At 43.3% G+C, this 26,944-nt stretch overlaps 1 protein-coding gene across 2 annotated transcripts in view; it reads left to right on the top strand.

The window, feature by feature from the left end:
• The window catches only part of L3MBTL4 (L3MBTL histone methyl-lysine binding protein 4), a 485,331-nt gene extending 480,960 nt beyond the window's left edge, over window positions 1-4,371 (top strand). For both annotated transcript variants that reach the window (XM_078060581.1, XM_078060580.1), the window contains exon 19: window positions 2,444-4,371. In XM_078060581.1, the coding sequence (XP_077916707.1) occupies window positions 2,444-2,611 (168 nt within the window). In that variant the 3' untranslated portion in view covers window positions 2,612-4,371. The remainder of the gene's footprint in view (window positions 1-2,443) is intronic.
• Window positions 4,372-26,944: the final 22,573 nt, after the last annotated feature.

Raw genomic sequence — 26,944 nt, 5'->3', positions numbered from 1 at the left:
TCCCTGTTGGTTGGGAATGTTCCAAACTGCTCAATATTTGTCTTGGAATTAGTAGAAGAGACTGGATCAGCTATAGAATAATAGTGAAGATATGGTGGTTATTGCTTATCATGGGCTTGCCATGTGCTGGGCCCTGTGCTAAGCACTTCACAATTGTAGGCATAGCAGGAAAAGGGCAGTCAGATTCCAGCCCCTATCTGTGTGACTCCAGAGCCATCATCATTTCTCTAGAAGTCTGCAGGAAAACTATACTCTTAGAGACTCCAGCATATAGCACACACTCTCCCTCTCCAAGAGGTCATGGTTCAGGGAAAATGCTCTTGGAGTTTGGGGTCCTGGGCCCCCTCAGAGCCCAGCAAGTCCTGCATCTCCAGGGAACTCAGCACAGGGTCAGTCAGGTAGTAGTCTGGGCAGCTGCCCATGGAAGCATGACGTTCACCTGCTCTCGCCTGAGCCCGGCACGGCTCGGGTGCGGTTGGCCTGGCCTCACACGTACAGGCCGCGCTCTGTATCAAGCAGCGCCCAGGACCCACCTTGTCCACAGGTGTCTTTGCAGGTCAAGATTCTCCAGCTTGGCTCTTACGACCAGCGGTCCCCCAGTGGGCAGATCACTTAACCTGTCTCATCCCTTCTTGGTGCGAGGGGCCTTTAAAGCTCAGGGTTAGTGTGTTTCAGTGCCTAGGAAAGTTCTGCGGGTATTCTGTTCTCTAAATGGACGATTCTTCAACAGACACTATCACAAATGCACAGGAAGCTTTTTACGACTTTCTTAAAACTTTAAACTTTAACTTCCCACTTTAATTTAAAACGTAAATTTCAAAACTTGGGTCGTGGGGGGATCCTTACTTCCTCAGTGAGTCATTGACATGAAGGGTTTGTATCATTAATTCAAAAAAGTTAGAACCACAGTGCTAGATTCAGGGAAGGGGGTTACCATAGAAAACCCTTTCATTCTGTCTTCTTGGTTATAGAGCCAGCAAGCTTTCCGAGCCAGTCTGTTGTTGTTTTTTTTAATTTTATTATGTTAGTCACCATACAGTACATCATTGGTTTTTGATGTGGTGATCCACGATCCATTGTTTTCGTATAACACCCAGTGCTCCATGCAGTACGTGCCCTCCTTAATGCCCATCACCAGGCTAACCAACCCCCCCTCCCCCCTCCCCTCTAAAACCCTGTTTGTTTCTCAGAGTCCATAGTCTCTCATGGTTCATCTCTCCCTCCAATTCCCCCTCCCCGTTTTTCCCTTCCTTCTCCTAATGTCCTCCATGTTATTCCTTATGGTCCACAAATAAGAGAAACCATATGATAATTGGAGCCAGTCTGTTTAAATAGGGGATGCGGGTATAGGACACGCCCACAGTCCCTGGGACTCAAACGGAGAGCAGACTGGGGATTTTAGACGGTGTGGAAAAGGCCTGCGTGGTGGTCACTCAGCATCCTGTGAGTCTCAGGAAAGCTATTACATGTCAGACCACTATGTTTTAAAAGTTAATAAATAAGGGATGCCTGGGTGGCTCGGTCAGTTAAGCAACCGATTCCTGATTTCTGCCCAGGTCATGATCTCAGGGTCATGAGATCCAGCCCACATGGGGCTCTGTGCTCAGCAGGGAGTGTATTTGTCTTTCTCCCTCCCCTCCACCGCTCACATGTTCTCTCCAAAATAAATAAATAAATATTTTTAAAAGTTAATAAATAAAACATTTATTTTGTATGTATTTCTGCTTATAAAGGCATTTATTATAAAAAAATTTTAATGCAGGTCAGTTAAAAGGAGAAAATAAAAATCAAACCACTACTCCACCAGGCAAATTTGACTTCACTTAACATTTAGTATAAAGACTTCAAATATTTTCATCATGTGTATGTATATATGTGGTCATGCATGTTTAATTTTACAGAATAAAACTGAGATCTTTCTATATCATCATGTCATGGTTTGTTGCTTAACAATTCATGAAAAATTTGCCAAATCATTAAGTGTTTCATTGAGATGTGAATTTTGGTGACTGCCTCGTACCCCAACCTAGACGATATCATAATTGATTTACTTCTGCTATTTTTGAAATGCTGACTGTTTTCAGTATTTCACTATTTCAAATAACCCTAGAGTGGACGCATTGCACCTTGTTCTCTTGGGAAGAATTCCTGGAGATTTACTTGGTGGATGCAAGTAGGTTTTTTTTAAGGCTCGTGATACAAATTCAGGCCAAGATTTTTTAAACTGTGAACAATAGAAATTTTGCCTGTATATTGAGTTCATATTTAACCGGGTCCTGGGTGACAGTACAGGGTGGGGGCCGCGGCGGGGCCGGGTGGGAGAGGGTGCCGTGTCTCTCTGTTGTTCGAGGGTTCTGCAGGCAGGTTGACACGGCTCGGCGTCCCACAGCTTGGCTCCCAGAAGTTGCCAAAGGGTAAACAGTGTGTGTTTATTTACTTGCAGCAGATTGATGGCAAAGCCTTCCTGCTTCTGACTCAGACGGACATCGTCAAGGTGATGAAGATCAAACTGGGTCCAGCACTGAAGATCTATAATTCTATCCTCATGTTCAGGAATTCCCAGGACCTCACTGAAGAAGATTCTCTCTCAGGCCAAGAAGCCAGAGGATAAACGCACCACCTGAACAGCCACGGCACCAGGACCTTGTTCTTTCAGCAATAAAACTGGCCCACATTAGTTTGATTTGAATGTCCCCATGGTCATATCCATATTTAATTTGGACTTTGAAAGCGGCTGTGGTTTCGATGTGTAGAGGGTATCGATGACTGATCCAGGGCCAAGGATGCAGGCCCGTGTGTGCTTTGGGGACATCTTGATCTTCGGCAGGGTCCTTCCAGCTCTGATGTGTTGCAACAAACAGACCAAAGAAGCCCACACATACACCTTCAGTTCTTCTCCTTCACCATTAACCAGTTTTCAAGCATAAAACTCTCAAGCGGTAAAATATTAGAAAAACAGCATTCACAAATACATTGTTAATGTTTTCACCAGAACATCTGAGCTTGGCTCAGATTTGCCATCTGGGCGCAGTGAGTCTAAGAGATAGAGGCCTGGTGCTTTAGAAAGACTTCATGTGGGATTTTTGTGTACTTTACTCAGGAAAGTGTGAATCTTTTAAAAAATAATAATAATAATAAGCACATGTTTTCACTATTCATTAATTCTTTTTGTTCCATTAAGCGTTTCTTGTTTGTCCTCCCACTGGCTCCTGGAACTTGCCCAGGAGCACCCGGGAACAGTCAGCCTGGGCATGTAGCAGAAGCTGGCCAGACCCTCCCAAGGACCCCCACCCCCAGGCAGTGCCTAGTGGCCATCTGCAGGAGCACGGGGGACCCTGTCCTGCCACTGACGTGGGCTGGAGGGCCAGCCACCCACCTGCACCGAACCCTTCCCGGCTTCCGCTCAGAGGCGGCCTCAGGAGAAGTAACTGGCCCTGCGCTCCCTCTGAGCAGGTGTAATAAGGAGCCGTGTTACATCTTTATAGAGACACACCATTAAAAGGGAAGATCTCTAAAGTAGGGAGCCTGGTGGCTATGATTTGTTCGAACAATTCTGATTTCTTGTCAGAATCTTCTTCAGTGTTTTGTGTGACTGTATCTGACACTTAAGAGGAGTCAGTCCCCTCTTTTATACCGACAGCCAGAGCTGAACAGGCCCCCAGGGAAGTGGAGATCCCTTGTTTTCAGAGGGGGCCACGGGGGGAGAAAAGAAACAGACCTCACCCATTTGCTTCATTAAGAATCTTATGGTTGAAGAAAGTTGGTTGAGCTTGGAGAGATTCTCAAGCTGTAGGTCATTGAAGAAAAACAATTCTTCTCTAAGAGGTGTGTGCATATTTCATTTTTTTAAGGTCCTCACCTAAATGGAATTTTAATATATTATTGGTTCATGTAAATTTTTGTTTTCTGTGGAGTTTTGTTTGCTGTTTTCTGGTTTTGTTTTGTTTTGTTTTTAGACTGCCATGTACAATTAAATTCCTGCTTCTGCTGTGTTAAAATTTTAATATATTTTAAATGATAATAAACAGATAAAATAAAACCCCCACCTCCATGCCTTAATGAATATGTTGTAATAACCTGTTCCCACAGCACAACCTGAAGGCTTTTTTCTCAGCCATGGAAGAACGAAGCACGGCGTGCATTGGCCAGCAAAGAAGTCAGCCTTCTTTGAGTACTTGGGATATGTTTCCTTAGGGAAGCAGATCTAGCTGTTAATAATTTCAGAAGTTAGGGGTATCTGGGGCTGTTAATAATTTCAGAAATTAGGAGCATCTGGGTGTCTCGGTTAAAGGGAACACGACTCTTGATCTCAGCTCACGTCTTGATGGCAGGGTCGTGAGTTTCAGCCCCGTGTTAGGCTCCATGCTGGATGCGGACCTACTTTAAAAAAAACAAGTTTTTTTAAAGTAGGTCCGCATCCAGCATGGAGCCTAAATTCTGGGATTTGTTATTATTGAATCTCCAGTAAGACAAAGTGATAGGACTTTATATTTTTGATCAGGTAAATAGATATCAGTGTCAATGTATAGGGATTTTTTCTTAAAACTTGTTCATGTATTATTTTGATCCATTTTTCTGTGGCATTTGGTGCAAAAAACCTTTTGAATTTATCTTGAAAAAAATTAAAAAAATAAAATTTAAATAACTTGAGAAATTAAAATGGAGATTATTAAATTAAAAAGAACCTCACAATTGCTCATTGTACAGCCTCCATGGAAGACCTGAGATGCATGTTTCATATATTTAGTACTTGTCATTTCAACAGAAGGGTCTAGAACAAAACAACACCACCAGGATAAATTAGGGTTGAACTGCCATGTTCCTAGAAGACAGTGTGATCAGATAGAGCTCGATCCAGGTTTCTAGCCACCTGCCGGACACCCCAACTTGTCACCCAATACCTTCACCTTGTCACACTAGAAAGGCAACTCAGATGGCCCCATCCTCATAAATTTACCCAAGTAACAGTACCATCATCAGAGTAGCTACCCAACTCAGGAAACCGAAACATCTGACTGTCCATTTCTGTGTTCTAGATTCTCTACCAGCACGAACTTGCTGAAGGTGGAGACCAGCAGGGTGCGGGTCAGCTCCTGAGGGGTCCCTGCTGGCCCTGCACGCTGCCGGCTTTCACACCTCACCCCACCTTCCTCCTTGGTCACAGCGCTTCCCTCGTGCTCCCCTCCTGTGCTGGAACTACACCAAGCTCCTTTCTTCCTCCAAACTCACCCTCCTAGTGGGCCTCTTACCTGGGTGTACACTGATTCCTCTGCCTGAGGTGTTCTCTCCCCCTCACCCCTGCCTGGGAAGACCCTGATGCAGCCTCCCTCCCCACCATATGGCTCCGCGCTCGCTGTCCTTACCACGTGCTTCCCCCCACCCCAAGTCTAGCTGGTCTGTGGGGACAGAGACTGTGGCAGGCTTGCTCTTCACTTCCTCCCAGCACTTGATGTCGTACCTGGCATTTAATCCACGCAGAGTAAGGGTTCCTTGCATCCATGAATGAGGCAAGCCCATCAAACTCAACTTCAGATCCCAGCTCCATAACTTCCTAAATAGGCATCACTTGTCTATATAAAGAAAAGAACACCCACCCCGAGGAATTTTTTTACATTAGATTTTGTGGATGTGTGGATGTGAATGTAGCCCACATAACACATGTAAGGGGCTGGACACCCCACAGTGGCCGTTCAGTAAGTGTCAGGAAAAGAGTGGTGACAGCCATCCGTTTCTCGAGCATTCTTCCAGGAATCCCCACACATAAACTCCTAAGTTTGCATCAACCCTGAGGACCCCAAGAAGCCCACTTTTCTCAGGGTGCTTATTTGTTAGGGGGCCCAGAAGCATGGGGGGCCCGGGATGATGTCCACCCTACCACGCCCAGCCTTGACGCCCACCAATTCCCTCCCCTCACCCCATGCTTTTCAGACAGGGTGGAAACCTTACAAGATGAAATCTTTCTCCCAGGAGGATCCTCCCACCCTCAGGAGTCAGGCCGCATCCAGAAATGCCCCAGATGGTTTGAAGACCTTGGCTGCCCTCAGATACCACCCTTAGCCTCTTATTCTCCTCTTTCCTGATTCCCACCCAGAATATGCATGAGTCAGGGACAAAGCAAAAAATTGCCAGTAGGACTTCAAGAAATACAAACTTCTGGGTTATTAGAAAGAGTTCCCCTAAAGGACCATTTGTACAACACATCATAAGTACACATCATGGGGCTGGAAATTAGATCATTAGCAAGGATGATCAGGGAGCTTAGGACCTCTGAGACCATAGTCTTTGGATGCCTTTAATTTCGGATACTTTTTCACAAAAATAAATTTCTCTACTTCCAACAACCCACAGTCCTCCCAAGAAAAACCTCTCCTTAATCAGCTCTGAACACCTCTTTCCTCCTGGCCTACGATTAGATCCTGACCTTTGATAACTCAAGTCCTAAACAGATTCCAAGAGTGGTTCCTGTTAACCCCGGCTCTGAGTTGTGACCTCTTACCCTTGCTGAGGGCCGACTTGAACATCCCTGGCATTTCTTGGTGGAATTTTCTTTGTCTGTGGAATCTCCTTCTGTTGAGTGAGGGTTGGAGGCAGGGAAGTGTGGGTACAAGTACTTGGGCTTTGGAGTGAGGGCCAGCTTGAATCCTGACTCCTGTGCCTGATCCAGAAACATTTCTTAACCACCCAGCAAATGACCAACTTGCCACAGTTACTCATTCCTTTTGAAATACTGAGTTTCCCCTGCATTACATTTTGTTTCATATCATTTTAAAGAATTTTCCGTTTGTCTCTGCAACTCTCGGAGCTGAAAAATATATTCTTGAATATGAAGTGTTCCTATGAATATATTCTTAATATTCAAGAATACATTCCTCATGAATATTTTTTCTTGTAAGTTCTTAAAAACTGATTCTCCTTATAAATATATTCATGAAAAATATATTTGTTAATAGACTCTTGAATATTCAGAATCCTTACATATTCTTATGAATAAATATATTAATGAATAATATATTCCTAAAAACTCTCCCTTCAAAAATATACTCTGGCTCTATTCTGGCCCAGTCTCCGTCCCTCCCTGCCCTCCGGTGTGTATCTGCAGCAGAAGCCTGGGACAGCCACAGTCCTGAAGATACAGCTGTGAAGACAGCCCGAACCGAGCCGCTAACACTCCAGAGTTACACAAGCGGCCTTGCTGACTGAGCGCTCCTCTGAATTGCCGATCGCAACTTGATTTCTCAGTGAGATCACCTGCTCCCCAGGCTTTGCACCAGAGATCCCTTTCAGGCAGAGGATGGGTTAAAACACAGCCCAGCTGCCACTGCCGAGTGCCGGAGCCCGATGCCCGTGTGCCAGGGCTGGGATGTGCAGGCGAGTCCCGAGGGCCTGCAGGGCCGCGGTGAAGACTCAGCTCTTGAGTGATGTCAGCAGAGGACCACGGGCACATTGCATTGGGGCACGTCCCTTGGAGACCCCAGGGCATTGAGAGGCAAAGCTGCAACATCCCAATCACTGTTTGACAGAGTGGCCATGAGAATGATTCGGAGATGGAGAAAAGGGGAAAGAGTTGCAGGTTTAAAAAAAAAAGTAAGAACCACCATTAAAAAGAAAAAGAAAAGCAAAAGGTGGGAGAAATGAGACTTCAGTTTGAAATACTGAGTTTTTCTCCAAATGGTTCTATCTCGTGGGATCAGACTCGTTGTGTCAGGTATTGCCTACAAGGCAACACCCATCATTTGCCCCTGGGCTTCAATTTGAAATTAGATTGTGTTCCTTTTGATGGAGGAATCTAGACATCCAGGCAAACTGATGCAGGAAGAACACAAAATGCTAAGGAATCCCAGGTTAAACCCAGATGTTCTCACCATGGATTTTTCACAGCTGTTGAACTGTGACTGATAGCAATTGTATTAAATACTCCTGGGGACTGTTTAGAAATGCAGGAGCCTGTATTTTACTGTGAAGTCCTGGGGCCTCAAAGGTCTTTTAGAAGGAAAAAAAAATATCAAGAACTACTGGCTAGTATTAAGTCAGTTGCATTTAAAAGAATAAATAAATACAAAGTGTGTTTGCAGGATCTCTTCCCAAAGAGCCGAGTTGCTTCGGCAGCTAGTTGTGAATGAGTAGAGGGTGTGTGGCATATGCTTGCATGGAGGTGGCTGTTTGTCTAGACACTGTTCCATGATTTGGGGTTAGGATCTGCTCTGACAGTTTGCTTCAGGAGGCAGTGGAGAATTTGTTTTGTATTGTTTCTTGGTTTTTTTCAAGAAGCAATTCAAATTTCATTTGGCCTGGCCTCTCCAACAGAAAGAGTCAAATCAGTCAAAAATTAGTTTATTAAAGGAAAACTCACTCCGACGGGTTACTTGCTGTTGGTGATTGAATTTTTTTCTTTTATTTTTCAACCAATTTGCAAAGTTATCCTCCAGAACAACCAGCTTACTATTTCCCTCACTCTTTTTATTTATTTTTTTTAAGGATAGATTTGTTTTTCACATGCTGTTGTTAGTATTAGTTTGGAAACCTGCCCTTCCTTCACAGAGATTTACCCCAGTGCCTTTGGGCCTGAAAAGTTAAATCTGAGAAAAGAAACAATATCAGAGATACACCTCCATATTGATTCAAAAACTTTCTTCTAATGAATCAGCAAATTCACCTGAACAGATGTCCTCATCCTTGTCCATTTTGGAAATTATTAAATTCACCCATTCAACAAATATATATTGAGAGCCCACTATGTCCCAGGCTCTACTGGCATTTGGAATGCATCTGTGGACAAATAAATAAAAATCTCTGCTTTTGTGGACCTTAAATTCAAGGGGGGTAGAGACAGACAATAAACCAATAGCATAAAACTATGCAGATGAATAGGAGGGGATCAAGGGAGAAAAGTCTCGGGTCTGGTGTAATAGAAATATGATCTTGCTGGGACACAGATCTTATAGACAATATGGTCAGGTGGTATGATGGGGCGAAATCCCCTGGCATTTAGGGATGCGATTCACATGACACATACCTGCGCAGACCCAGGTATTGTTCAATTCTTTCTAAACCTTTGTTCTTCCTCTGCCATTGTAAACTGCAGAGATGTTCTCATATCTCCCCACAGGACCTAGAACAATTCTCCACACAGAGGTGTCTCTCAATTCATATTGCTAACTGGCTGGCTCAAGAGTGTGAATATTATTTTAAGTACCAGTCTGATGTTAGCAATTAAGTAATCTGTTACCTGGAAATTTCTGGATCATTTCCCCCCCCCCCCCCAGATTCTACGTAGCAATTAACAAGAAGTAATCAGAGACACTTGTAATGTGATTAAGTGAAAATTGTCATCAGGCGGATAATTTTAAATACTGCTGTGCTTTAAATACACTCATTAATTTTAGCTCAGTGGTGTTCTAATATTTATTATGCATACATAAGAATTTTAAATACAGGGAGGGGGGAAAGATGGTGGAGGAGTAGGGGACCCTATTTCAACTGGTCCCCGGAATTGAGCTGGATAACTACCAGACCACTCTGAGCACCCACAAAACCAGCCTGAGATGTAAGAAGATCTGGATCTCTACAAACAGAATATCGCAGGCAGTTGGTTTTGAGGTACAAAGCGGGGAGCCGGGATTCTGCGGGCAGATATCCTAGGATAAACGGCGGCGGGAGGGTGCCTGGACGTGGGGATCCTACACCGCCGGTGAGTGACAGCCTCACGCATTGCGGAGGGGGCACAGACTCGCAGACCGGTAGCGTTGGGAAAGAACTTTAGGGCAGCCCCCGGGGTGGAAAACCAGACCGGTGGGGTCGCGCGCACGCGAACCGCAGCCCCCCGGACAGAAACCGGAGCAACGGTCGCGCGCACGCGAACTGCAGCCTCCAAGACGGAAACCCGGTGCGCCCGGGTCGCGCCAGTGAACTGCAACCCCCGGGGTGGAAATCCCCAGCGTCGGAGTCGCCGGCGCGAATTGGGAGCGGATGGCGGTTTTAGAAGCACAAAGGGCAGAGACGTGCCCCAACCTGGAGGCAGGACTGGGGGCGCTGCGGAGGGGCGCACAACCCAGGACGCTGCAGTTTATAGCAGCACGGACAGAAACGGAGACGGTGTGGCCTGGAGAGCTCACTGAAGAACAGACTGAGGTCTCTCTGCTCTGAGGCAGAGGGTTGGAAACGGTCTCTTCTGCTCTGACTCGCAGAAGAGACGCGGAAAGCCGCCAGAGAACAAAAGCCCCAAAGACTGATTCCCGCTGAGCCCATCCCCCGACACAGGGCTCAGGGCAACTCCGCCCAAACAGGGTTGCCTGAGTAACAGCGCAGCAGGCCCCTCCCGCAGAAGACAGCCTGGGAAAACAAGAGGCCAGCACCCTAAGGTCCCAAGAAAACAGGTGCATCTTGCTTGGGTTCTGGTCAATAATTTGGACTCTATACATTCCCTCAAACACCCATCAACAGAATGACTAGGAGGAGGAGCCCCCAAAACAGAAAAGACTCAGAGATTATGACTTATGCTGCAGATTTACAAATGGATGCAGATATAACCAAGATGTCAGAGATGGAATTCAGGCTAGCAATTGTGAAGACAATGGCTAGAATGGAGAAATCAATTCATGGCAACATAGAGTCTCTAAGGGCAGAAATAAAAGGTGAACTGGCAGAACTTAAAAATGCTATCAATGAGATCCAATCCAATCTAGATAATCTAACAGCTAGGGTAACTGAGACAGGAGAGAGAATAAGCGATCTGGAAGACAGTATAATAGATAAAAAGGGAAAAGAGGAGGCCAGGGAAAAACAACTCAGAATCCATGAAAATAGAATCAGAGAAATAAGTGACACCATGAGGCGTTCCAATGTCAGAATAATTGGAATCCCAGAGGGAGTGGAGAGAGAGAGAGGACTAGAAGATGTATTTGAACAAATCATAGCTGAGAACTTCCCTAATCTGGGGAATGAAACAAACATTCGAGTCCTAGAGGCAGAGAGGACCCCTCCTAAGATCAAGGAAAACAGGCCAACACCCCGGCATGTAATAGTAAAACTTGCAAATCTTAGAACCAAGGAAACCATCTTAAGGGCAGTTAGGGGGAAGAGAGTCCTTACATACAGAGGGAGGAACATCAGAATAACGTCAGACCTATCCACAGAGACCAGGCAAGTCAGAAAGGCCTGGCAAGACATATTCAGGGTACTAAATGAGAAGAACATGCAGCCAAGAATACTTTATCTGGCAAGGCTGTCATTTAGAATGGATGGAGAGATGCAGAGCTTCCACGACCGGCAGAAGTTGAAAAAATATGTGACCACTAAGACGGCCCTGCAAGAAATATTAAGGGGGGTTCTATAAAAGGAGAAAGACCCCGAGAGTGATCTACAACAGAAATTTGCAGGGACAATCTATAAAAACAACGTCTTCACAGGCAACATGATGACAATTAATTCATATCTTTCAATAATCACTCTCAACGTGAATGGCCTAAATGCTCCCATAAAACGGCACAGGGTTGCAGATTGGATAAAAAGACAGGACCCATCCATATGCTGCCTACAAGAGACTCATTTTGAACCTAAAGATACATCCAGACTGAAAGTGAAGGGATGGAGATCTATCTTCCATGCCAGCGGACCTCAAAAGAAAGCTGGGGTAGCAATTCTTATATCAGACAAATTAGATTTTAAACTAAAGTCTGTAATAAGAGACACAGAAGGACACTATATCATTCTTAAAGGGTCTATCCAACAAGAAGATCTAACAATTGTAAATATCTATGCCCCCAACATGGGAGCAGCCATCTATATAAGCCAACTGTTAACCAAAATAAAGAGTCATACTGATAACAATACGTTAATTGTAGGAGACCTCAATACTCCACTCTCAGCAATGGACAGATCATCTAAGCAGAAAATCAACAAGGAAACAAGAGCTTTGAATGATACATTGGACCAGATGGACCTCATAGATATTTACAGAACATTCCACCCTAAAACAACAGAATACTCATTCTTCTCGAGTGCACATGGAACTTTCTCCAGAATAGACCACATACTGGGTCACAAATCAGGTCTCAACCGATACCAAAAGATTGAGATTATTCCCTGCATATTCTCAGACCACAATGCTCTAAAACTGGAACTCAATCACAAGAAAAAATTTGGCAGAAATTCAAACACTTGGAAGCTAAAGACCACTCTGCTCAAGAATGTTTGGGTCAACCAAGAAATCAAAGAAGAACTTAAACAATTCATGGAAATCAATGAGAACGAAAACACATCGGTCCAAAACCTATGGGATACTGCAAAGGCGGTCCTAAGGGGGAAATACATAGCCATCCAAGCCTCACTCAAAAAAATAGAAAAATCCCGAATTCACCAACTAACTCTACACCTTAAAGAACTAGAGAAAAAGCAACAAACGATGCCTAAGCCACGCATTAGAAGAGAAATAATTAAAATTAGAGCAGAAATCAATGAATTAGAAACCAGAAACACAGTAGATCAGATCAACGAAACTAGAAGTTGGTTCTTTGAAAGAATTAATAAGATCGATAAACCACTGGCCAGACTTATCCAAAAGAAGAGAGAAAGGACCCAAATTAATAAAATTATGAATGAAAGGGGAGAGATCACGACTAACACCAAGGAAATAGAAACAATTATTAGAAATTATTATCAACAACTATATGCCAATAAACTGAGCAATCTGGATAAAATGGAGGCCCTCCTGGAAACCTATAAGCTGCCAAGACTGAAACAGGAAGAAATTGACAATCTGAATAGGCCAATAACCAGTAATGAGATTGAAGCAGTGATCAAAAACTTCCCAAAAAACAAGAGTCCAGGGCCTGATGGATTCCCTGGGGAATTCTACCAAACATTCAAAGAAGAAATAATACCTATTCTACTGAAGCTGTTTCAAAAAATAGAAACAGAAGGAAAACTTCCAAACTCATTCTATGAGGCCAGCATTACCTTAAGCCCCAAACCAGGCAAAGACCCCATCAAAAAGGAGCATTTCAGACCGATATCCCTGATGAATATGGATTCCAAAATCCTCAACAAAATCCTAGGTAATAGGATCCAACAATACATTAAAAAGATCATCCACCACAACCAAGTGGGATTTATCCCCGGGATGCAAGGGTGGTTCAACATTCGCAAATCAATCAATGTGATAGAACACATTAATAAGAGGAGGGAGAAGAACCATATGGTCCTCTCAATTGATGCAGAAAAAGCATTTGACAAAATACAACATCCTTTCCTGATTAAAACTCTCCAGAGTATAGGGATAGAGGGAACATTCCTCAAGCTCATAAAATCCATCTATGAAAAACCCACAGTGAATATCATCCTCAATGGGGAAAAGCTGAGAGCCTTTCCCTTAAGATCAGGAACACGTCAAGGGTGCCCACTCTCACCACTGTTGTTCAACATAGTCCTAGAAGTCCTAGCAACAGCAATCAGACAACAAAAAGAAAGAAAAGGTATTCAAATTGGCAAAGAAGAAGTCAAAGTCTCTCTTTTCGCAGACGACATGATACTTTATGGGGAAAACCCAAAAGACTCCACCCCCGAATTACTAGAACTCATCCAGCAATTCAGTAATGTGGCAGGATACAAAATCAATGCACAGAAATCAGTTGCTTTCTTATACACTAACAACACAACTGTAGAAAGAGAAATTAAAGAAACGATTCCATTTACAATAGCACCAAAAACCATAAGATACCTCGGAATAAACCTAACCAAAGAGGTAAAGGATCTATACTCTAGGAACTACAAAACACTCATGAAAGAAATTGAAGAAGACACAAAAAGATGGAAAAATATTCCATGCTCATGGATTGGAAGAATAAACATTGTTAAAATGTCTATGCTACCCAGAGCAATCTATACCTTCAACGCCATCCCGATCAAAATTCCAATGACATTTTTCAAAGTGCTGGGACAAACAATCCTAAAATTTGTATGGAATCAGAAAAGACCCTGAATCGCCAAGGAGATGTTGAAAAAGAAAAACAAAGCTGGGGGCATCACGTTGCCCGATTTCAAGCTATATTACAAAGCAGTGATCACCAAGACAGCATGGTACTGGCACAAAAACAGACATACAGACCAATGGAACAGAATAGAGAACCCAGATATGGACCCTCAACTCTATGGTCAAATAATCTTTGACAAAGCAGGAAAAAACATGCAATGGCAAAAAGACAGTCTCTTCAATAAATGGTGCTGGGAAAATTGGACAGCCACATGCAGAAGAATGAAACTCGACCATTCTCTAACACCACTCACAAAGATAAACTCAAAGTGGATGAAAGACCTCAATGTGAGACAGGAATCCATCAAAATCCTAGAGGAGAACATGGGCAGTAACCTCTTTGACATCGCCCACAGCAACTTCTTTCAAGATACATCTCCAAAACCTAGTGAAACAAAAGCAAAAATGAACTTTTGGGACTTCATCAAGATAAAAAGTTTCTGCACAGCAAAGGAAACAGTCAACAAAACAAAGAGGCAACCCACAGAATGGGAGAAGATATTTGCAAATGACACTACAGATAAAGGGCTGGTATCCAAGATCTATAAAGAACTTCTCAGACTCAACACCCAAAAAACAAATGATCAAGTCAAAAAGTGGGCAGAAGATATGAACAGACACTTCTCTGAAGAAGACATACAAATGGCTAACAGACACATGAAAAAATGTTCATCATCATTAGCCATCAGGGAAATCCAAATCAAAACCACACTGAGATACCACCTTACACCAGTTAGAATGGCCAAAATGGACAGGGAAAGAAACAACAGATGTTGGAGAGGTTGTGGAGAAAGGGGAACCCTCTTACACTGTTGGTGGGAATGCAAGTTGGTACAGCCACTTTGGAAAACAGTGTGGAGGTTTCTCAAAAATTTAAAAATAGAGCTACCCTATGACCCAGCAATTGCACTACCGGGTATTTACCCCAAAGACACAGATGTAGTGAAAAGAAGGGCCATATGCACCCCAATGTTCATAGCAGCGATGTCCGCAATAGCCAAACTGTGGAAAGAGCCGAGATACCCTTCAACAGATGAATGGATAAAGAAGATGTGGTCCATATATACAATGCAATATTACTCAGCCATCAGAAAAGATGAATACCCAACTTTTACATCAACATGGATGGGACTGGAGGAGATTATGCTAAGTGAATTAAGTCAAGCAGAGAAAGTCAATTATCATATGGTTTCACTTATTTGTGGAACATAAGGAATAACATGGAGGACATTAGGAGAAGGAAGGGAAAAATGGGCGGGGGGGAATTGGAGGGAGAGATGAACCATGAGAGACTATGGACCTGAGAAAACAAACAGGGTTTTAGAGGGGAGGGGGGAGGGGGGATTGGTTAGCCCGGTGATGGGTATTAAGGAGGGCACGTACTACACGGAGCACTGGGTGTTATACGAAAACAGTGGATCGTGGATCACTACATCAAAAACTAATGATATATTGTATGGTGACTAACATAACATAATAAAATTAAAAACTACAAAAAAAATTAAAAATTTAAAAAAAAAAGAATTTTAAATACAAATCTTTTTTCCATTGCTATGCTTGGTAATCCTGTCACCTGAAAAAATTATCCCACTAATAATTTTCAAGCCCTCCAGTAGGGTAGCTACAATTAATAATGTGATTCACAAGAATACTGAACTACAATGGACAACAAATTGATGAAAGGTGTCTGATCAAAAGGTGGAAAGACTTGACACTTTCTGTGAGTCAACACTAAGTACCTAGAATGAGTCTGATTTACAACTGTCTTCGATGTCTCCACAGGGCAAGTTTTTCAAATTAATCAGTTTGATGCATGTTCATTTGAAAATTGATTAGCCTGTAAGGATGTACAATTTTCGGAAAAGTAATTAGCTAGCTAGCTAGCCAACATCCGTCTATCAATCATCTCTAGGCAAGTCCTCTTAAACTGAAAAGTCTCTAACAGTTTGTCAAGATATGAACGTGGAGCAGGTTACTGTCTGTGAACTGTCGGGGCAAAGACTGAATTTTGCACGTATGGGCGGCTTGAAGAGTCATTTGTAGCTCGTGACCACGTTCAGCAGACTTGGGCGGACAGAAGCTCATTTCACAATTCAATCTATATTCTGTGCAGACAATTGGAATATTCTTTCTGCCCTCAGAAGTAAACAATAAAGAAATAAAGAACTCGCTGATTTAAAAACCTTAAACTCGAGGTTGTGGACTCCATTTTTTTGTACTGGCATTAAGCCGGGGAAAAGGATTTATTCCCACGAATCCATTTTGCCCTCATTTCCCTTTTCTCTGTGGACAATAGATAATTACACACACTCATCCTTAGAAGCAATGTCATAGCTTTCTCGACCTTGATGAGGGTCTGAAAAGAACATAAATAGAACATGACTTGAGTGGTTGGGTCACGTGATTATCATCATCTTCATTATTCCATTTCCAAAAAACCCTAGTAAAAACAGTTTTACAATCTCCTACAGGGACTCCTTCATCATAGCCCCTTGAAGAGAAAGATTACGTCTTGTGGAATTTTCTACCATGCTCAGTGCTAGCACAGAGCCTTACACACGGGGCAAATGGAATTTAGTATTTAACAACTGGATGGTGTATACGCTCAATAGGTATTTGTTGAAGAAACAAGAAAAAAAAGATGTACCTTTTCAGATCTAGCTTCAGTTTTTCAAACTTCAGCTTAAGATGTAAACATTCTGGGCGCTCCTGGGTGGCTCAGTCAATGAAGCGACTGCCTTAGGCTCGGGTCATGATCTCAGGGTCCTGGCATCAAGCCCCATATCGGGCTCCCTGCTCAGCGGGGAGCCTGCTTCTCCCTCTGCCTGCCACTCCCCCTGCCTGTGCTCACTCTCTCTGTCAAATAAATAAATAACATCTTTTCAAAAAAGATGTAAACATTCTGGTATCTCCTATTCCTACAAAATCATCTTTCGTATATTTTTGAAGATCCTCATGGAGTCAGCCCTTAGCCTTCTCTTTTCCAGACTATATACCCCTTGTTTTCACCTATTTCCATAGTATTTAACTCTGAAATTTTCAAGTTTTACCTCTATTAATTTTTTTTTCCTAATCTCCATCTCCACATACATTCACAGTCCTTTGCTTCATTAGAGATCCCTCCCATCATCCCTGAAATGGTCCTTTAGAAGCCAGTCGTTGTCACTCTGACCTATGCAAAAAGTTAATGATGCCAGAGATATACTCACTGTCCATCCCTGTCAAGTCTCGAGAAAGTGTGATCTGTGGTACATGAGGTAGAGATAGCCTAGAAAAACACTGAGTCATGAGGCCACACAATGCCTTGCTGGAAGGAACATGGTGGGCCCGCTGTCCTGAAGAGAATTCCCAGGGACTGTTACTTTGTTAATGGTTTGTAAAATGTTACACAAAACAAGCATCTGATGAAGAGGTGTCAGGCAAATTAGAATCCAGTGTTCAGGCTTAAGGGTGTTACCTGGGTACTTCTATTGTACTTCCTATGTTTGATGTCCCACGCATCTAGTTATCTGAAGACTTTTCCGTCGGGCCCATTTCATTTTCTTTCTTCCCAATCTGAATTTCTCCCTCACAGTTAACATCGCATGATTTAAGCAACTCTAAGATTTCCTTATATTTCCTGCAGCACCTTGCCCCAGGGCTAAGATTCTGGTAACTCAAAAAATTACTCAGCTACATAAAGTTGATTGTGTATTGAATTTAATTTTTTTCTGAAGACTTTACTTTTAATCTGGGAAATGTCAGTGACATAACTTGCTTCCAGTGAAAACAACCCATATTAGCCACATTCTTTCTGGTTCTATCTTTCATGAGTATCTTAGGTCATGGGAAGAGACCCAGGTCAACGTGATCTGTGATAACATGGATGTGACCAGAATCAGTGTGGCCTAATCCAAACTAAGCATAGTCTTCACTTGGATGAGTACGTCAGCAAAGGGAAATCCTGCCTTGGTTGTTATGTTGACCTTGGGATATCCATCCAAGAATAAACAATTCTTGCTTTATTCCACCTAGAGTAATTACTTAATCAGGAGCCTGGTGGTGGGAAGGAAGAAGAAAAACTAGTTTATAAAAACAATTCTAGGGAAAATTAGGGAAAGAATTACCTAATAATTTAATCATTCATTCATTCTTTCATTCATCATACATCTACTGAGCATCTACTCAGGTCAGACACTATGCTCAGATATAAGCACGAGCAGATACCTATGTCATTTCGATCTTTGAATTATAATGAATGAACGATTGAACATACACAAACAAAAGTCAGCATTACAGTATAATTTTTAAACTATAAAAAGCCTTTCATAGTTCACACAAATACTGATAAAGTGTTTCAGAAGGTCTGAGATGTTGGAGTCATGTAAAGTGGGGGCTTTCTGATTTTTTTGATTACATCCCACAGAAAGAGAAATGCCTTAGATCACAAATTAGTCTACACACACACACACACACACACACACTCTCTCTCTCACACACACACACACACACACTCACACACATTTCTGTTTAATTGTATTTTTTTTCTTAAGATTTTTTATTTATTTATTTGACAGAGAGAGACACAAGAGAGGGAACACAAGCAGGGGGAGTGGGAGAGGGAGAAGCAGGCTTCCCATGGAGCAGGGAGCCCGATGCGGGGCTCGATCCCAGGACCCTGGGATTATGACCTGAGCCGAAGGCAGCCGCTTGACGACTGAGCCACCCAGGCACCCCTAATTGTATTTTTTTAATGCTGGTCCTAACCCATTAAAATTGATTTCATGCCCAATGGGTTGTAACCAGAAGTCTGAAAAGCACTGCCATAGAATACTCGACATCAGTGGTTCTCAGCCCTGGCTGAACATAATTTCTGGAAGCTTTTTTAAAAATACCAATACCTGGGCCCTGCCCCAGACCAACTGAATTCAAATCTGGTGGTGAAGTCTGAGCACTGGTGTTTTATTAAAGTTCACCTTGTGATTCTAATGAGCACTGAGGGTTAGTAATCACTACTCTATGTAATGGGAAATATTCTTTTAAAATGACAACTACAGTTTTCACCATATAAGTAATATGTGCACCTACTGAAAAAATTTAAATTCATATTTATAAAATAAAATCTAAGTCTCTGACTTCACTCCTCACCCCTCATTTTTGCTGTCTAGAGGTAAATATTATAAATAGCTTTTCGTGTATCCTCCCCCAAATTGTTGGGCATATAGAGGAACCTACATCATTTTCACAAGTTTTGTGTTTCCAGAGAACTTTAATACTACGTTGACAAGCTATAAAAATTACTGTTGGTATTTTGATGAGGATTACATTGAATTTATGGATTGATTTACAGTAAACTGATGTGTTTACCTTCTTGAATCTTTTTATTCAAGAATATGACATATCTTTTCACTTGTTCAATTTTTTAATGTCCTTCAAGAAAGTATTACAGTTTTTTAATGTGTATGTCTTACACATTTTTTATCAAGTTTATACCTAATGTCCTATCTTTTTTATGCTATTATAAATGAGATAACTTGCCTCATTCTATTTTATAGCTAAATACTGTTTATTGAAATGCTACTGAATGTGGGTATTAATTTTGAAACGAGTCCACCTAGCTGAATTATCATCTATCGCTAATAGAATTTCCCTCAATTATTTTACATTTTCTATACAAACAATTACATAGTCTGAATATAGTAATAATTTGTCTCCTCAGTTGAAGTATTGACACCGTATATTTTTCTCTTATCTAATTGCATTGAGTGGTACTTTCAAAACAATGAATTTTAATTTGGGATGATTCCAGAAAGTTATATCTATTATATAAATGACTTAAAGCTAAGAATTATGTACGTAATATATAGGCATGTTAAGACTGAGGAAAAAAAATACAGAGAACTTGGTAAAATCACTTTCAATAATTTTCTTCAGTTCCTTTTTTCTTTAAAAGTCTGTCGGGGCACTTGGGTGGCTCAGTTGGTTAAGCGTCAAACTCTGATTTCGACTCAGGTCATGATCTCAGGGTCGTGAGATCAAGCCCCGTGCGGGGCTCTGCACTGGGCGTGGAGTCTGCTTGGGATTCTCTCCCTCTGCCCCTCTTCCCCCCATCTCTAAATAATAATAATAATTATTATTATAAATAATAAATAATCTGTCAATTTGGGGCAGAAGACATGAATGGACACTTTTCCAAAGAAGACATCCAGATGGCTAACAGACACATGAAAAGATGCTCAACATCATTCGTCATCAGGGAAATCCAAATCAAAACCATGATGAGATACCACCTCACACCTGTCAGAATAACTAAAATTAACAACACAGGAAACAACAGATGTTGGTGAGGATGTGGAGAAAGGGGAACCCTCTTACACTGCTGGTGGAAATGCAAACTGGGGCAGCCACTCTGGAAAACAGTACGGAAGTTCCTCAAAAAGTTAAAAATAGAGCTACCTTATGACCCAGCAATTGCACTACTGGGTATTGACTCCAAAGATACAAAAATACAGATTTAAAGGGGTACAATGAAGTGTACACTGCAATGTTCACAGCAGTGTTATCAACAATAGCCAAACTGTGGAAAGAACCCAAATGTCCATCGACTGATGAATGGATAAAGGAGATGTGGTAATGAAATCTTGCCATTCTCAATGATACGGATGGAGCTAGAGTGTATTAGCTTAGTGAAATAAGTTAGTCAAAGAAAAACAGATACCCTATGATTTCACTCATATGTGGAATTTAAGAAACAAAACAGATGAACATATGGGAGGGGGGAAAAGAAAAAAAAAGAAAAAAGAGAGAGGGAAACAAACCATAAGAGACTCCTAAAGATAGAGAACAAACTAAGGGGTGATGGAGGGAGGTGAGTGAGGAATAGGCTAGGTGGGTAATGGGTATTAAGGAAGGTACTTGTCATGATGGGCAGTGGGTATTGTATGTAAGTGATGAATCACTGAATTCTACTCCTGAAACCAACATTTCACTGTATGTTAACTAGAAATTAAATAAAAATTTGAAAAGAAAAAGATAATTTATAAAAAGTCTGTCAATTTTCATTTCTGCAAAGAAGACATCCAAATGGCCAACAGACACATGAAAAGTACTCAACATCACTCAGCATCAGGGAAATACAAATCAAAATCTCAATGAGATACTACTTCACACCAGTCAGAATGGCTAAAATTAACAAGTCAGGAAATGACAGATGTTGGCGAGGATGCAGAGAAAGGGGAACCCCCCTACACTGTTGGTGGGAATGCAAGCTGGTGCAACCACTCTGGAAAACAGTATGGAGGTTCCTCAAAAAGTTGAAAATAGAGCTACCATACGATCCAGCAATTGCACTACTATTTACCCCAAAGATACAAATGTAGGGATCCGAAGGGGCACATGCACCCCAATGTTTATAGCAGCAATGTCCACAATAGCCAAACTATGGAAAGAGCCTAGATGTCCATCAACAGATGAATGGATAAAGAAGAAGTGGTATATATATACAATGGAATATTATGCAGCCATCAAAAAACTCCGAAATCTTGCCATTTGCAACAATGTGGATGGAACTAGAGGGTATTATGTTAAGCGAAATAAGTCAATCAGAAAAAAAAACAATTATCATATGATCTCACTGATATGAGGAATTTGAGAAACAAGACAGAGGATCATAGAGGAGGGAGGGAAAAATGAAACAAGATGAAACCAGAGAGGGAGACAAAGCATAAGAGACTTTTTTTTTTTAAGATTTTACTTATTTATTTGACAGAAAGAGAGAGAGCACAAGTAGGGGGAGCAGCAGGTAGAGGGAGAGGGAGAAGGAGGCTCCCCGCTGAGCAGAGAGCCCAATGCGGGACTCGATCCCAGGACCCTGGGATCAGGACCTGAGCCGAAGGCAGATGCTTAACCGACTGAGCCACCCAGGTGTCCCAGTGTAAGAGACTCTTAATCTCAGGAAACAAACTGAGGGTTGCTGGAGTGGTGGGGGGTGGGAGGGATGGGGTGGCTGGGTGATAGACATTGGGGAGGGTATGTGCTATGATGAGCGCTGTGAATTGTGTAAGACTGATGAATCACAGACCTGTACCCCTGAAACAGATAATACATTATATGTTAATTAAAAAAAAGGAAAAAAAAGTGTCAATTTTAAAGAAAAATGTTATTCTTTCTTATTTGTTAATATCAAAGTTAAGATTTCATCATGGATATTCATAACAGAATAGCCCATGTCTTTTTTATTATCATTGTCATGTTTGGTTTCACTGTGTTGCAACTTTATAGTAATAATTTAGGAGCCATTACTCTTTTTTATGCTTTGGAATAATTTTAAAAGAGTTTAAAATATCCCTTGGAAAAAAATAAAGTATCCCTTGAATTTGATTTATATAATTCACCTGAAAATATCTTGTCTTGATGCTTTTTTAGCTTTTGATAAGTTCCTCATATTTTTCCACGGTAATTTACCTGTTTTAACAGAGCTTCCAGATAAAATGTAGGACATCGAATTAAATCTGAATTTCAGAAAAACAACCAATAATTTTTTAGTATAATATTGCATGAGACATACTAAAAAAATCTTATTTATCTGAAATGCAAATTTAACTGGGGTGGGGGGCCCTATATTTCTGTTTGTTGAATCTGATGACCCTAGTTAAAAATCCTGTTGTATGAACTTTGGTAATATTTTCCTAGAAAGTTTTATTTTTCACTTCGGTTTTCAGAAGGATCAACATAACTTTGAGCAAAGTGATCTCCTGAAATATTTCCTCATTTCTAATTTTATGTTTCCTATTTTTTTATTGGTGCAATTAGTGGCTTATTTTGTTGGTTAAATGAAAAGCAGCTCTTGGAATTATTATCAGTTCTCCTGCTTTTCTAATTAATAAATTAGAAGTGTTTATATGTTAATGTCTATGGATTCCTTCCTTATCCATTCTTTGGCTAATTTTGCCATTCCTTGACTAGGAGAGATCAGGCTGGAGAGGAAATTCTGGAATTCCCAGACAGTAGCTACTACTACTCTGAGTAGTAGGGGATGAGAAGAGATGGGATCCTGAAATGCCAACATTTATACCCCTAGTAGAAAAGAAAGAAGTCAAAAGGAAGCCTGAGAAGGAGTAGTCAGTTGAACCAGACAAGAGCCAGAGAATATTAAATCTTAACCACTCTAAGCTTCAGCTTACTCACTCATAAAATGGGAATAATAGTATCTGCCTTATCATCTTAGTGTGTACAACATTCCCAACACATAGTAGGTGTTCAGGTATGATTATTGACAGCCAGTCCCTCCACAGTGGGGCTGCATCTTCTGGTGCCCAGGTCCAAGTTGGAGTCCCGGTCATTTGTCCTCACCCTCCTGGGGTCAGACCCTGTTCTTGTTTGTTGTTTTCAGGGGCCCTCTGACTGCACTCTGCCCCTGACATTCTATCATCATGTCTTAAGGACCCGCTACCTTTGAATCTAGAGAAGTCACCGCTGCAGTCAGCACCCTGCTCTTGGCCGTCTACACATTTCTCTCCAGAACCTGCTCTCCCTGCGGCTCGTTTTCATCTGCTGTCCTCTCTTCTTGACTCAAGGCTTCCCTTCTCCTTTGGTCTTTCAACTCAGCACCACTACTGAGCCTCTAAAGGACTCTGCCAGGAGCCTGGTCCCACAGCTAGAAGATAAGTAGGTCCCAGGGGTGTGATGCCCAGCATGTTGACTGCAGCTAACACCGCCATGTCATACACAGCAAAGTGGTTAAAAGAAGAAATCCTATGAGTTCTCATCACAAGGAGAAGACTGTTTTTCTTTTTTCTTTTTTTCTTTCTTTTTTTCGTATTCTGTCTATATGAGAAGATGGATGTCAGCTGAACCTACTGCGGTCATCACTTCACATTCTATGTAGATCACACCGTCATGCCGTGTGCCTTAAACTTACACAGTGATGTCCGTCGATTATTTCTCAAGAAAACTGGGGGGAAACCCAAATATCCAGAGTATTGGCCACATAAACGGCTGCTGTGCCTCAAGAAACTTGCTCCCCAGAACTTTTAGACCTTGTGCCTCTTCCCTTTTCCCTGTTATGTGGATGATGCATTCAACCCACAATTGTGGATGCTACTTGCAGTTTGTTTGATATTGCTTTTGTTTCTATATTATCATCCAGTATAGAGGTTATTTACATTTAATTGTTAAAATTAAAAATTAGTTTAAATGTAATTAAAGTGAAATTAAAATAATTCCATTTCTCACAGTAGCCACCCCTCCAGGGCTCAGTAGCCCCCACGGCTAGTGGCTGCTATCTCTCCAGCATGGCTTACAGAACACTTCCGTCCCTGCAGCAAGTGCTACTGGGCAGTGCGGCCCTAAGCTATCACTTGGCACATGGAGTCACGGACTTTGCCCAGTCAGCCTTGGAAAGGCAGAATCGGGCAGATTAACCCCTGGGTCCTGCTCTTCTCATTTCCAGGAGCCACATCAGTTCACTGCTACTGGAGATTAGAAAAACCCAAAGCTGTCAACGCAGAAAACAGATATTTGATTCAAAATATTTCCGTATGGAGAGGAAGAAATCATGGGGTGTCAGCTGGACTGTGTTTCCAGAATCGCCTCTACATTTTTATTTTATTTTTTATTGTTTTTGAAGATTTTATTTATTGATTTGACACAGAGAGAGACACAGCCAGAGCAGGAACACAAGCAGGGGGAGTGGGAGAGGGAGAAGCAGGCCTCCTGCCGAGCAGGGAGCCCGATGCGGGGCTCGATCTCAGGATCCTGGGATCACGACCTCAGCCGAAGGCACCCAGGTGCCCCTGGCCTCTGCATTTTTAAAGAGAAAACAAAAGAGGCAATAATTCCTGTTTTCCATTCCGTTTCTTCCGGGTCTTGGAGCTGAGGAAGCAGGTGTAAGAACAATGCTCTTGTCGCTGCATCCAGCCCGCCCCCCAGCTTCCAGGTGAAAGAGAGGACAGTCACCTTGTCCCTGCCAAGATACTTGCTTCACGTTCTATGGACCAAATGTCCGGGGCGGGGCAGCGTGGACACGCGGCGGGGGCTGCAGCTGGCGGGGGCCAGTGAGGCCGGCCCCGACCGACCGGTCCTCCCCTTCCCCTCGGCCTTGGCTCTCCATTCCTTCCTCATGCAAACAGAAAGCTGGCCAAGCTCCTTCCCTGCACCCGAACTCCTTCGCCGGTTCTTGTTTCCCGGAGCCCGCGCGGAGCGCATCACTGCACAGCGGGGAGCGCAGCCCGGCAGCCGCCGGCCCTTCACGAAAACAAAAATAGCCAAGTCCCTGGCTTCGCATGGGACACAGCCCCCCCCCCCCCCCCCCCCGGTTCCTCGGGCCTGAGCAGGACAGAGTCCTGGGGGAAGTCAGAGACGGGACCTCCCGGGGTCTCGGGGGTCGTCGCCGGCAGCTCAACGGCTGCCACTGCTGCTCAGGGTCATAATGAGACAGTCACACGTCTCACTCATCAAGGCCTCAGTTCCCACGGAAACGCGGGGCGCCCGGTCCTCTTCCCGTCCTCACCGTCCGGATGCGGAAACCTGCGCGGGGAGGGCAGTTCACCTGCTCCGGGTCACACAGGCAGCAAGTGGGATCTAAACCCAGATATTCGCGGCCTGCCGGGCCCACTCTTAACCACTGTGCTCGGGCCTGGCAACGAAGTGGCGCTCCAGAAACCCCGAGAGAAGCCGTCAAACGGGCGGCCTCCTCCCCTTCTGCATTTCCCGTGTTTTCTAATGATCGGGCGCAGCTACAGTGCTAACAAAGCCCATGGCGGCCAGTCAGCCTGGCACAGAGAGACTCCGTAAAGACAGCTCTGTCCCACCGCACTCCCAGCTTCACCCTGCGGTGGGACACAGTGTGGAAAGCGTGGTCCACAGCCTCATGCGCCTCGGGGCCATGAAGTCACACTGATGAGTGGCCAGTGCTTTCCGAAGAGATACCCGTGTCCATTCCTCTGTTTCGCCAATACTGGTTGAGGACCCAGGATGTGCTGGGTGAGGCGCTGGGCGTTAGGGGTAACCGACATCCATTTGCAGGTGCCCAGGGGCTGGCGCTGAGCCTTACGTCAGCCTCCTGCACCCTTGTATGGACTTACTCTGTGGGCGTCCCTCTGGTGGCTCCTCCTGACACCGTCTCTTCAGATGACTGTCCCAGGTCAGACCACATGGAGCTCAGCAGCAGTGACAGTGAATTGTACGGGGCTGGCGCTCCATGAACCATTCCTGAATGACTGAATGACTAAGTGATCAGAAATATTTCGGTTGCCTCCTGTAAACAATAACGGCCCAGGGTTTTTGGTAGCAGCTGCTCTGGAGTCCATCACCATCCATTTCCCACCCCCAGTAAGATGGGCCTGAGCCTCTGGCTCCTGGCTTTGAGAACTGCACTGCAGGGTTTCTCATTTGCAGGCTCCCTCCCCAACATTAGAGACAGAAAGCCAAGGGCATCCAAGTCCATCTTTGAAGGGCTGAGCATGCCGTCGGTTGTGGGCCCAAGCTGCAGGGGCATGACCCCGCAGCTTTAGAGATTATGTGACATCTGGGTCCCTGAGCCTGCTGAATCTGTGCTCTACCTGAAGGCCACCCTGCCTCCTCCAGGCCAGTGTCTGCTGGCACTGGGCAGTCTGAAAGTCAAAGCCCGTGATGGTTTCCAGCCATGGGATCCCCCAGCGAGGCTTTTCCTGCCAGGGCAGGGCTGGTTTGCTGAGCCTGTTAGGAGCCTTCATGTAGTGTTCTTGTAAACCCAGCATGCGGGCATCCTTCACACTGGCCCCCAGGGAATCCCACCTTGGCACATAGCTGAAATGGCTGCCGATGACTTTTCTGTTGAAACTCAACAATCCATGAGACATTTTAGAACATAAAAATACAAAACAATTTTGTATGTGAAAAGCAATAACAAAATTAACCCTGGGAAAACATACTAGCTTTCAAATACAACTTCGTAGGGGT

This window comes from Halichoerus grypus, chromosome 13 (assembly GCF_964656455.1).
Source record: "Halichoerus grypus chromosome 13, mHalGry1.hap1.1, whole genome shotgun sequence".
NCBI classification, from domain to species: domain Eukaryota; kingdom Metazoa; phylum Chordata; class Mammalia; order Carnivora; family Phocidae; genus Halichoerus; species Halichoerus grypus.
Note: the sequence above shows the minus strand (reverse complement) of the source record. Positions and strands in the feature narration are given on the sequence as shown.